Source organism: Mucor velutinosus (assembly GCF_035048745.1).
Source record: "Mucor velutinosus strain NIH1002 chromosome Unknown tig00000034, whole genome shotgun sequence".
In the NCBI taxonomy this organism is placed as follows: Eukaryota; Fungi; Mucoromycota; class Mucoromycetes; order Mucorales; family Mucoraceae; genus Mucor; species Mucor velutinosus.
Genome location: NW_027041912.1, coordinates 91,219 through 104,066, shown reverse-complemented (window position 1 = coordinate 104,066; position 12,848 = coordinate 91,219). Strand labels below are relative to the sequence as shown.

The window sequence follows — 12,848 nt, the reverse complement described above, 5'->3', positions numbered from 1 at the left end:
CCACATGCGTGTAGGCACTGAAAGAGCTGTATCGTGTGCTCAAGCCAGGAGGTTATATTGAGATTGTAGAGGTAAAACTCAGCGAATGTTGTATATCCACCAGATGAAATAACCACTTGGTGTAGCCTGATATGCAACATGGGCCCTTTATTGCACAAAATTCAATACACAAGTGAGAAGAACTCGAGCATGTGTAAAACAATCAAAGACTAACACCTGTGCTTAGTGTCAGACATGTTACTTTCAAGAAATATGCCACCTAAAATCGCTATTGAATTACAAGGTCGGTTAACAAAAGCAGGATTCGTCAATATTAAACTAGAAATGACTCCACTCAACCTCAACCATACTGACAAGGCGGGGTATCTACTATGGTAATATCTGCCTTGTGTGTGTGTTACACATCTATGGACGTTTTTGACATGTCTTGTATAGGGGGGAGACTACAAACATGCTTACCTCAACATCCGCCCGGTCATGGCTAAAAGTAACCCAGAGTGGCCAGATGTTCAAGTATATGAAAAAGTATATTGATGCATGTGGAGAAGAAGCAGAGGCCAACAAGACCTGTATCAATTGGTATGCTTACTATGCTCAAAAGCTGTAATAAAATCCTGATGGGGGTGTGGTACCAGTGCGACCACGCCATTTATTAAGTGTATGCCCTTTTGAATGTTGTGTATATTTAATTCTCGTTTCCCTTTTCCTTCCCAACCCATCACCCAACACGAACAAAATGATTGAACCTCAACATCAAATTTTGAATGGTAGAAATTTTCATGCTAATGAGAAAGTTGCTTATCTTTTGCCCGAGGATAATGATGGTATTATGCTGAATGTCTGTGTGCTTGTGATTTCTAACTCACATTCTTTCACAAAGAAATGAGCCGTGTTCACAAGCAACATGTCGTCTTGAAATATACACTTCAATCGTAATAACATATATACTATACAAGGCTAGCATATCTCACAGTATACTCATGAACACTGCTATAGTAATTTCCAGGCACCACTGCAAGAAAAGTTGGAGCAAGGTATCACAGTGTTAGATTCTGGTTGTGGCCCAGCATCCTGGGTGTTTGATATGGCCAAAGATTTCCCTAATTCCAAGTTCTGCGGTATTGATATTACAAGCGCTTTTTCTCAAGACACAAAGCCAAGCAACTGTGAATTTACAATTGCAAACATCGCTGAAAAGATTCCATATCCTGATAATCACTTTGATTTTATTCATCAAAGATTGCTTATTTTGGGCTTGACAGATGCTAACTGGGATTTCGTAAGTGTATTTTGCTCGAGAATACATGCAAGATGTTCATCTGATACATGCTAGACTCTGAAAGAATTGCTTCGTGTATTGAAACCTGGCGGTTATATTGAATTGCACGAGGTAAGTCGCTGATAAATCAACGATGTATCACCTTGGCTAATATACGCATGGATTGCAGCCTGACTTGCATGAGTTAAATAATATGGGTCCTTTGCTCCAGCAATTGCAACACACCAGTAAGTATAGAATGAAGCCCCGTTTTGCACATGCATTTACGTATGTATTAGTGTCCAACATGCTGCAATCAAGAGGCATGCCACCCAAGATTTCCAATGAGTTGCAAGGTCGTGCTATCAAGGCTGGATTTGTGAATGCTCAAGTGGAAATAACAGCTCTCAAGCTGAACCATGGCGGTCAAGCTGGAAAGATGTTGTGGGATGACTATCAACATGGCTACACCAACATGCGCCCTGTCATGGCCATGTCTAATGCGGAATGGCAAGACGAAGAGCTCTATGCGATCCACATTGACAACTGTGCCAAGGAAGCTGAGGCCTTGCAAACCAGTGTCAATTGGTACACTTGTATTGCTCAAAAACCACTTTAAATACAAGTCGTATTGCGTAATGAAATAGTTTATTAATAAATTAGGTTAAAAGAATGCAAAATATGAAAGTGGCTATTATCTTTTGGGAGTTTGTTGTTGCTAATAATATGTATAGAAAGTATAGTTGATAGAATTACAGAAAGGGATTAGTGATGCGCCTCTACATCAACAGAGGCTGGAAGCTGTGTATCAGAGTCGCCAGTGGGACGGTAGACCAGTGTCTTTGATGCGGTTCTTACGGCCTCGTCAGCACTCCAGTGGAAGAAGGGGTAGCGATCGCGAGGCAAAGGGATAGAGTGGGCAGTATTCACGCTTTCCACGTCAGATGAGCTGAAATCAGTCTTTTTGTCATAGGCATCATGGGTTTCAACGACTTCCTCAATGTCTCCATTGTGGTTGTGGGTGGTGGTATTGGTTTGCTGACGCTGCAATGGTCCGTCTTTGGAAACAGGCACAATAGGCAAGATCTCCTTGGCTTGAGCTTGATCTTGCTCATCTTGGAAACCAGAGCGAGGTTGATTAGCAAAGCCAGACACAATCAAAGAACGACGGATAGCAGGATGGAGGATGTTGGAAAAGTGGAACTCTACATGTTGGCCAGCATAGCGATTAAGAGCACTTTGGGCGTCCACAATGGCTTGCAAACCGCTGGAATCCAAACGATTGACAGAAGCAAAGTCGATGATCAAGGCATGCAAGCGAGGTAAAGAAGCACGCTCAGCATCACGAGCGGGGTTGGCATCATCGTTCCAGGCACGATCACCCTTGGAGACAAAGTGTTGGTGGCGACGCGTGTGTTCCTTACAGTAGGCAATGATTCTGTCAGAGATGAAACCAGAGTTGGGATAGGTAAAGGACTCGTCAATACGGCACATCAAGATACCAGCAGGTAAGTCTTCGACTAATTTGCCCAAAGAAGGGTGGTTTTGAGGGACATACAAGTATTGTTGCTCGGCAGCAGCAGATTCTTTGGTATCAGAAACGAGAGGAGCAGATGTAGCAGAAGACAAGGGAATGCGGCCGAGGCTCCAGAAACGAGGACGGGCAATACGAAACAAAAGAATGACAATGGAGAGACCCACAGAAGCATAGATACCATATTCAACGGTAGTAAAGAATGTGATGATGACACCAGCGACAAACACAAAGAGCTCCCAGAGAGACACTTTTGCAAGACGCTTGACATATTCAGGGCCGGAGACCAGATCAGAGACTGCGTGGATAACAACAGCAGCAAGCGTAGCATCAGGAATAAAGTAGAAAGCAGGAGTGAGGGCATACAAAGCGAGGATGACAACCAAGGCAGAAAAGATACCAGCAATAGGAGTTTTGACACCTGATCTAGCTTTAATGGCAGTACGAGAGAATGAACCGGTGGATGGATAAGCGCCAAAGAAAGCTGCCCAAATGTTGGTGAAACCAATGGCAATGATTTCTTGGTTGGGATCAATCGAGTAATCATTGATACGGCCAAAAGATTTCGCAATGGCTACATGCTCCAATACCAAAATGATGACACCGGAGGGCAGAGAACTAGCGACAGCAGAAATAAGATCAGTGGACACATGAGGGACACCCATGGCTTGGAAACCAGCAGGCACCGTCTTGAGGATACTGATGGGGCTTGTGGACTTGCCAATGTTGATCAAGAAGGCAATCAGAGTACCAAAGATGACAAGTACACCGTTACGCATGATACTGAGGAAGAAGAAATGGGTAGCGTATTTGGGATAGCGTTTGCCCAACCAAGTACAACCGTAACGGACGCCATACAGCCAAACGAGGCCACTGAGACCAAAAGCGACATCCAGCTTGGTGTTGGGCAAGTTTTTGAAAAAGTTACCAAAGATGAGATAGGATGAATCTTGAGTGTTGATGCCCTTGATACCAAACAACTTGGGCCATTGACCGATAGAGATGGTGATGGCGGAACCTGTCATGAAACCAGCAATGGCAGGGCCTGGAATGAAGTCTACCAGAATACCGAGACGCACAAGGCCAATAAACATGGCAATAGCACCCGTAAGAAGCGAAAGAGCCACAGCAATTTGTGGGCCCGTGATGGTATCGTATTCAGCAGTGATTTTAGTAATAGTTTGACCTACAAGCAAAGACATGACAGCTATGGAGAGAAAGAGATGTAAGTGACAAGTGGGGATGATTTCAGCTAGCCAAGACACACTCACCTGTAGGACCAATACTAATGTCTTTTGAAGTAGCAAACAAACAATAGACACATAGACCCACAAAAGCCGTATATAAACCGTACTGAGCAGGCAATTGAGCGATTTTGGCATATCCCATACTCTGAGGCACAATCACAACACCGACAGTGGCACCAGCAATGAGATCACGGATGAGCCACTGAAGATTATAACGATGAATCCAAGTAGCAATAGGGAATAGACTGACAATGTATTCCTGAATGTAATGAGGCAAGTTGTGAAAGAACTCCTGGCTTTGCTTTCGGTAGCTGTCTTGTTCGTAATCAATAATGATGTCTGCTGGATGTTGCTGCTGCTGTTGCAGTGAAGAACGAGCAATGGGATTTTGATCAGACATCTTTGAGAGCAATTGTTTGTTAGACAAAATGTGCTGTTTTCAGGATGTGTCGAGTATTTATACCAATTGCTGTCATGCAGTTTTTGTGCTTTTTAGTACGACATTTATTGCGCAATCGCTTTCAGTGATTACATCTTTTTGCCTGTTTTGTTTGCAATGAAATCCATGAACTTTAGATGCGTGTTCCTCGAATCATTGTATTCCATCAGATGATCTCTCTTTTTGATTTTGATGTATATGCTTGCATTTATATATATATATATATATATATTTGCTTGACTCTTGCCTTGTGCCAATCTCAACACTGAAATTGCTTTATTTGTACATGGCCGTTTCTTGTGCTACTGCGTCTCTCCACTGTTGTACTTTATCTCACCTTCATTTCGAGATATTTACTCATTTCGATAGGTCTTGAGGATGAATCAAGGTTTCCCCTCCCCCCCTCCCCCCCTTTGGGCCACATATCGACAAGGAAAAAAAAAAAGGTACCAATGGCAACCCTCGAGCCGGCTGCTACATCCTTTGTCATTGTACATGTTCCATCTCGCCAAAACCTTGATTCTACTCATTTTTATTGGTCCAAAAAACGCTCAGTTATATATGAATCATCCATTCACACGGACTAGGCGTGGTTCCACCCCCCCCTTTCCAATTGATTTTTTTTTTTTTTTACTTGCCCTTTATTTTACAATGAACAACAATAACATGAATGATTTAGATCCAATCTTGAGTTGGATACTAAACAGTGACACAACAGATTCAAACGAGAAACCTGTTTCCGATGAACTTTTGGGCTACTTGCTTGTCGATGAACAACACCAGCAACAGCAGAATGCCCTTACTTCATTCCCTCCCATTCTCCCCAACAGCCAATACTCGCCACCACTGCCTCCTCAACCTCAACCACAGGAGTCGAAACTCGGCAAACGTAAGAATGGACATAGCTCTCCTTCTGAGGAAGATGAAAACGATGACCCCACCGAGGATCAATTAAAAATGATGCCCTCAAAAGAAAGACGGCAGTTACGAAACAAGATATCTGCTCGAAACTTTAGAAATAGACGCAAGGAGTACATGGCTACATTGGAAGAGAAAATGGACAAATGTCAAGCAGAGAACAGCCAACTCAAGCTTGAAGTCAAGTGGGTCAGAGGCATGATGGATAAACTTCAGGCTGAAAATGATCAACTTCGTCTTGAGCTTGCTCTTTGCAAAGGAGGCATCGCACAACTTCCTTCTACCACCAACATGACCCATAGCACTGTATCACCACCTACGACAGCATCGTCCAATCCGCTGGAGTGGGACATTGTGCGTGCTCCTCCTCTTCCTGCAGCTGCAGCAGCACCCATCACTACTACCACAGCTACTTCACCTACAACAGCATCATCTACTTCATCCTCATACCCTACCAACCTATCATCCACATCCACCGTCAGTGTCTCCAATGTCTATTTAGCTCATGCCACAGTACCAAATTGGAATTTGTCTGAATTGTTGCGCAAACCATCCTCTTCTTCTGTCGACCTGATCCGCAACTATCCATTACTGGCTCCAGCTCTCATGTCGATTGTCATACAGCATACCATGACAATGACAACAGAGGACATGATCTCCAATTCCACCATGACTGACCCCACCATGCCTCATCCTCCCAGCTCATTCTCTCCATTACCATCATCAAATAACCACCAAGACAAATTTGTTGCTGCTCTGTCAGACAGTGCTCTTTGGCAAACCATCATCAATGCAAAGCCAAATACGGAAACACCACCTGCTGAGGAGACACAAGAACAAGACAACGATCAAAAGCTGAGCCTAGTGGAAATGAAAGCCTACATGCAAGATTACTGTCCTCTGAGATGGATTCAAAAGCAATTCTGCATGTTTGTCCTCTTTTACGTCGTGGTTCAATATCCTCGTCTCGATAAGCCCTGTAGAACATATTTGCCCATCTGCGACAAGTTTAGAATCAAGAGATTAGCTAGTAAATAACGCCTTTTAGTTACACTAATTGTTCAATGATTAAATCCATAAAAGTGCTACTCTTTCTCACTTTTTCTTTTTGTGTATTGTTTGTAAATGCTTGGTAGTGGTGTAACCAGATCAAACATGGTTATTTTTTTCTGTTGCCTGTATGGCGCAATACTTGAAACTGGTTGCGACGTTGGATGTAACCTCCCTTTCTCCCCTCCCTCCCCCCACGCAACAGGATCGACCTATGAAATGTCCAAATGAGATTCGCAATCGCATTCCATATCACATCATGTTATTGTAAACTATATAAAAAGCTGTAAACCTTGTAAAAGGCGTCATTTTAGGTTGTATCTTGTAAATATGTGTGTATCACAAATAACAGAGCTCCAATGCTCGTTTGCAGTGGCCGCCAAATTTCTATAATAGGACAGAGTTTTACACAGATGGGCGATTGACATCTTGTTGGATCAAAAAAAAAAAAAAAAAAAAAAAGAGATGATCGTATTTTTCGTGCTCGCGTGCTTGTGCACTACAGCAAATATAATCTCACATCCTTTGCCTTGTTTGTACTTGCTTACCACCGTACATTCAGCGTATCCATCTCCACAGACACTACAGGATATATAAATTATGCTATTTTAAAGTGACATGTAGCTCATAATCCCTACATCGCTAGAGACCCTGTGCTACTGTCATGTTGGTATTTTTTTTTAAAAAAAAAGATCTCGTTTAATGAATGTATTGGTGATTTATATGTTTGTGGAACGAATCAAGCCGTATGTGCAAAACAGATGCCTGATACAGTACAGCGCCACATTTCAAGTTTCTACTGTTCTGCAAGAGTATAGTCTACATTCTCTTATCATTAATCCTCATGGATTTCGTCAAAATCAAACAATCGTATTTTTGACTTGAAAAACAGCCTTTTACTATGGCATATGAGTGTTTATGCTTCAGATGGCTCTCTACCCTTGCTTCACCTCGGTAAGAACCAACCTGCGCAGCAGCAGCTCGTGCTACCGATTGCCCTTGCATATCTTATCAACATACTGCTACTTTCATTTTGACTCTCCACTGATACATGAAAGCCCTTCATATTATCTGTGGTTCTGATTCTTATGTGATGCTCTACATCCCTATACTCGTAGAAACTACATATACAGGCAAGAATCAAACAGATATTGTCCCTTTTTAGCCAAAAGTGTGTCTAATACAGCAAAATCCAAGTGCATTTGAGCTGCGTTTTCTCGCATTCAAGGCCGTTTTAGATCGTAAGAATAGCCCCAAACGGTTGCTCTCATCTGGCAGTTAATTTCTGACACCTTTGCTCAACCTTTTTGGGGATCAAAAAAAAACATTGTCAAAATTCAACCAAAAAGCATGAGGTAGCTCCTCCATGATTTTAAATAAGTCAACAAAAGGATTGACTTTGTGCATCATATTTTGGAGGAGACGCATAGTGGTTCTCTCAATGTTGGGGCTTCCAGCTCATTTTCCCCATCGAATATATATTTATATATATATATATATTTGAGCAAATTTTGGGCGTGTATCATTTGCTGGCATAAGTGCAGAGCTCATGAGATGATAGACGCTACCGTGAATACGGAATGCGTAGGCACCATTTTGATTATTCGCAACTGATTGATCTAAAGTTGCATTCATGGAGGTAAAGCTGAGAGCAGAATTATACGTTCTAATGTTCGATTTGAACTCTTTGCTAACATCGTCATTGCCACTCAAAAGATTGAAAATAAGCTCTGGAAAAATGGTATACTGGGTTCAAGATTGCCTGGCCATCTTGACAGCAGATTTGAAACGTTGGAGAAGCCCTTGTTGTTCTTTGCTTTCTTTCATCAATCCACATTTTGAGCACAAGGCATTCATGCCTCCCAAATCATTTCGGTTAGCCTCAGGTGCTTCAGGATTTCGCGCCATCAAAAAAGAATCTATTGCACCTGTACGTAGAGGATTTTCGGCACAATTATAATGAGATCGGCGTTGGTGCCCTTCTATTCCACAAAAGGGACATACAACTGCTGTTACGATGACATTGGAGTCCAGAGTTTCAGCTGTGGCCTCAGATTGAGAGGCATTTGGAAAGCCTTGTACAATTAGTGTTGGAGACGGTTGCTCAGATGGCTGATTGATTGGATTTAGCGCACAGTCAAGATGATTTCTGCGTGTATGTCCTTCTCTATGGCACCATGGGCAAGTTGCTCTTCTGTCAGAAGTATTTCAAAGTATCCTCATTCCACAATCCTTATGCGAACGCCTTTGGTGTCCAGTGCGGCCACACCAATTACACCTTACTATATTCTCGTTGACGGTAGCTCCTAATTCCAAAAGTGGGCTCATGTACGTTGGAAAAGTTGTTACTGGAATCTTACCTTCAATAGGTTCAGGAACAACAGGATTTGCAGTTTCAGGAAAGTTGTGAAAAACAAAATTTACAGTATATGGCTCAGCTGGAGTATTCAAAGAATCAGGGCGGTTTCTGCCAAGCTGACAGTAATGGCTGATTTCCCTACGGGCACTCTTGTAATTAACTTTTTACTATGTGACGGCAGAATAAAATGTATTATTTTAGGAGTTTGGTGATATGCTTCTGCAAATGTCTTCATATTTGCGGTCAAAAACAATTTGAGCAAAGATGTCAGTAAGCAAATACGAGATGAAAGCAATTGTTTGGTGCTATCCTGGCGGTCTGAAACAGCTTCCAGCTAAAAAAAAAAAAAAACTATGGCTCAAATACATTCAAACTTCACTGTATAATGCCAATCTTTGAGTAGTAAGAGGTAATGCAAGTGTGCCGCCTGCTCGTATATGCATTGTTTCCATGGATGCAGATGTGAAACACTGCAGAAAAGTCATGCCTGCAGTTACAGGTCATTCATAGGTGGTTATTATCTATAGAGAAACATTGAAATATGTAATTTCAGTAGACATTTGCAGAACTATGAGTGTATACGTGACAGCTGCTTGAAGACATTTCAAGCTAAAAGGCACAGTATGTAGAATGCAGCAAAAAACAGAGTCTGCGATCAGTAGAAGCATCCATTCATAGAATACGTTCTGTAAATAATGGGATGTTGGACATCTGTTTGGTCGGCCATCTTACAAATAGTTGTTATGCTCCAGAACGAACGCTATTGGATCAGCGATTATTCAAATAATCGATCAGCAAATGCCACTGAGAGATGTGGAGTAGCAGAGGCAGCACTGAGATAGCTCCCTTAAAAAAGCACATGTGCGCTGTAAACGATTAGGCCAGGCTGCAGGGTTCAGCTGATGACATTTTAGCTTGTACGATTCTTTCAAAAAGGCCAGACACCTATACATTTGCTTCGTAATGTGAAAAGGAGCCCTTTTTTAGTGTCTGTATCAAAGCACAGCAACAGACACAACTCGAGACACCGGAGCCCATGATGTGGACAATCAAATGCTGAAAATCATGGATCAATGGCACCACCATGAAACCACAGTTGAATTCTTGAACCTTTGTTTACATGATGTCATTTAGTACAATAAACACTTTCTACAGTATGAATGCTCACACAAAATATTCGCCGTAGAGTTTGTAATAAAAGCCCCCCTCCCCCCCTTCAGATCCTTGCAATGTCTCTTCCCCCTCGGTCTTTGTGTACTGATTTCAAGTGTGAATTGGGGTGACTCGACAAGGTAGGCCAATCGGGTAGGTCTGTTGTTAATTCATGATTACTGAAAGTAACCTAAAACAAAATGGGAAGATTTTTTTTTTGTTTACCCTTCTCTTTTTTTTTTTTTTTTCTCTATTTTTATTTTCTGCTTGTTCTCTATCCCTCCCCTTCCCCCTTTCTTTCAACCAATTTCATTAGAAGAAACAGCCAAAAATCAGGAAATCAGCATTTGAATAATGTCACAATCACAAATATTCGGAGTGCCGTCCTCTGTCATGTCGTCAAAGCGTTCATTGAGACGTAACTCAGCACCCAGTATGGACGATTCCTATTTCAGCCCTAGCAGTATGAGCAGCAGTATGAGCAGCAGTGGCAGCAGCAACATGTTTTCGTCCATGGAGAGCTCTTTTGAACTGCAAAAGAGCCCGATCCCATCGCCATCCACATCCACCAACAATGCTGCCAGAACTCATCAACACCGTTTGAACGCAGCTCAAGAGCAAAGAACGTACCGTGATAGCTGCCAGCGTCTGATTAGTCATATCCATTCTGTGGTTGGCATTTGCGAGGACTTGAAGGCTGCTAACAAGGACAAATTTCCCATCTTTTATCCTATGCAACAAAAGCCCACCATCACTCGTTCGCAGACACTCGACACTAGCTCATCTCAAATCCTGGACGCTGTGCGTCGTTCCTCTGTAACACAAACAGACTCTTTAGCACAACAACTTGAACACCATCGCTTATTGCCTCATGAACTCAACATCCTCTCGTTGGACTTGAAGATGGGTCACTCCTCCACCGACCTCAGTTCACTGGAGTCCAAATCCATTGCCAATTTGCTGACTGACCGTTTGGATCAAAGCTTGAACCATCTTGGTAAACTGCAAGCTCGTATTGCCGATACGTCTTCCAAGGTTCTAGTTACTGGTGATTTGAACTCTGGTAAATCCACCTTTGTCAATGCCTTGTTGAAGAGAGAGATTCTGCCTGCCGATCAACAACCCTGCACAAGCGTCTTTTGCGAGGTCTTGGATGCCATGCTGAACGACGGTTTGGAACAAGTGCATGCTATCCCCATTGTAGAGGCTTACAACCGCCTTGATCCCAACACGTATCATGTCATTGAAATGCGCCATCTCTACAAGGTCATTACGGAAGATTATGAGCACTACAAAATGCTCAAGATTTACGCCAATGATGCTAGAACTACGCAAGAATCTTTGCTTCACAACGGTGTAGTGGACATTGCTCTTATCGACTCCCCTGGTTTGAATACAGATTCAGTCAAGACAACCGCCGTCTTTGCTCGCCAAGAAGAAATTGATGTTGTTGTCTTTGTCGTTAGTGCTGAAAATCACTTTACACTCTCTGTAAGTCTTTTGCTTTGTCACACTCCATGCTGGTCAACTAACCATATGCACAGGGTAAAGAATTCTTATGGAATGCAGCGAATGAAAAGACCCACATCTTCATTGTTGTCAATCGCTTTGACTCGATCAGAGACAAGGATCGTTGCAAGCGCTTAATTTTGGAACAGATTCGTCAGCTTTCACCCGCCACCTATGCAGATGCAGATGATTTAGTCCACTTTGTCAGTGCTGGAAACGTCGATTTGGAACCTGGGTCTCGCAAGTTGGATGCTCCAGATTTCGCTCGCTTAGAACAACGTCTGCGTGCCTTTGTATTAGAGAACCGTACAAAGTCCAAATTATTGCCTGCAAAGAACTATCTCATCAACTTGCTCAAGGACATCAACGTCTTGTCAGAAGCCAATGAAAAGAAATCGTCAGATGCTTATGCCAAGGCCACCATGGAGCTGGAGCAAGACCTTCCTGCTTACCAACACTTGTTGCGTGTGCGTGATCGCTTGTTGGAGCAAGTCGAAAAGGTCGCTGAGCAAGCTGTCACTTCTGTTCAGATGCATGCTCAAAACAGATTGAATCAAGCTGTGGAACATGTCGGTCAAGCTATCGGCACCATTGAGTACCCTGGTATCTTGTTGATCTGGCAATACGCTCAAGACATTGCTGACTCCATGGTTCAAAAGTTGCTGAATGAAGTGCGCCAAGAGGAACAACATGCCCGTCAAGACACCGCCGTCTGTTTGGAACGCTTGCATAGCATGGGTACCGAGCATTTGGGCACCTATGATATGGCTGCTGATGTCAACAAGATGTGTGTCAAGAACAGAGAGCGCAGAGTATCCATTACTGTCGAAACCACTGATTTCTTTGATTTGGTGCTGGATGACAAATTGTCAGGTGCTGCCTTGTCCTTTGGCGCAGCTGCCATGGTGGGTGGTCGCATGCTTGGATTCAAGGATGCTGTCTCTAGCATCTGGAGTGTTTCCAACATGATGGGCAACAACAACAATTTGCGTCGTTGGATTGTTCCTGTTGTAGGTGTTGCGAGTGTCGGTTTCTTGGTCTATGTGGTGAGCGACATGCGCAGTGCAGTCGAACGCAAGTTGGTCAAGAAGTTTAAGCAAGCTGTCCGTGATACAGGCTACGTTGAAGGTCAAGGCCACCGCATTGCTCGTGAGAGCCGCAAGGTACTGCGTGTGGAGGGTTGGGAGATCCAAAATAGAATCCAAAAGGCCATTGAAAACAAGGAGCAGAAGCGCAATGAAACCGAGCAAGTTGCCTTTGTGTCCAAGGAAACAGCTGAATACTTTGCCTCCATCTTGTCCAAATCTGGCTTGCTATTAGAAAAAGTTGAAATGGTTCAAACCGATCCTCATTTGATTGTTAAAGAAGATGCTTAATTTTAC

General features: G+C 42.9%; 5 protein-coding genes across 5 annotated transcripts; 4 read left to right on the top strand and 1 right to left on the bottom strand.

Moving 5' to 3' along the window:
* Positions 1 to 324: 324 nt before the first annotated feature.
* Positions 325 to 607, top strand: ATC70_000112 (uncharacterized protein; the record flags this gene model as incomplete). Its single annotated transcript, XM_064819533.1, has 2 exons — positions 325 to 374; positions 436 to 607. 2 exons carry the CDS (start codon positions 325 to 327, stop codon positions 605 to 607), a joined length of 222 nt encoding a protein of 73 aa, XP_064679740.1.
* A 129-nt stretch (positions 608 to 736) lies between these two features.
* On the top strand, positions 737 to 1,877 carry ATC70_000111 (uncharacterized protein; the record flags this gene model as incomplete). Its single annotated transcript, XM_064819532.1, has 6 exons — positions 737 to 824; positions 881 to 932; positions 997 to 1,279; positions 1,334 to 1,390; positions 1,449 to 1,506; positions 1,558 to 1,877. The coding sequence occupies 6 exons, from the start codon at positions 737 to 739 to the stop codon at positions 1,875 to 1,877; spliced, it is 858 nt and encodes a 285-aa protein (XP_064679739.1).
* A 146-nt stretch (positions 1,878 to 2,023) lies between these two features.
* Positions 2,024 to 4,439, bottom strand: ATC70_000110 (uncharacterized protein; the record flags this gene model as incomplete). The annotated part of the gene is made up of 2 exons (XM_064819531.1): positions 2,024 to 3,999; positions 4,064 to 4,439. 2 exons carry the CDS (start codon positions 4,437 to 4,439, stop codon positions 2,024 to 2,026), a joined length of 2,352 nt encoding a protein of 783 aa, XP_064679738.1.
* Positions 4,440 to 5,129: 690 nt separating this feature from the next.
* On the top strand, positions 5,130 to 6,434 carry SUL2_1 (Sulfate permease 2; the record flags this gene model as incomplete). The annotated part of the gene is made up of 1 exon (XM_064819530.1): positions 5,130 to 6,434. One exon carries the CDS (start codon positions 5,130 to 5,132, stop codon positions 6,432 to 6,434), a length of 1,305 nt encoding a protein of 434 aa, XP_064679737.1.
* Positions 6,435 to 10,311: 3,877 nt separating this feature from the next.
* On the top strand, positions 10,312 to 12,842 carry ATC70_000108 (uncharacterized protein; the record flags this gene model as incomplete). Its single annotated transcript, XM_064819529.1, has 2 exons — positions 10,312 to 11,448; positions 11,502 to 12,842. 2 exons carry the CDS (start codon positions 10,312 to 10,314, stop codon positions 12,840 to 12,842), a joined length of 2,478 nt encoding a protein of 825 aa, XP_064679736.1.
* Between the last annotated feature and the right edge of the window lie 6 nt (positions 12,843 to 12,848).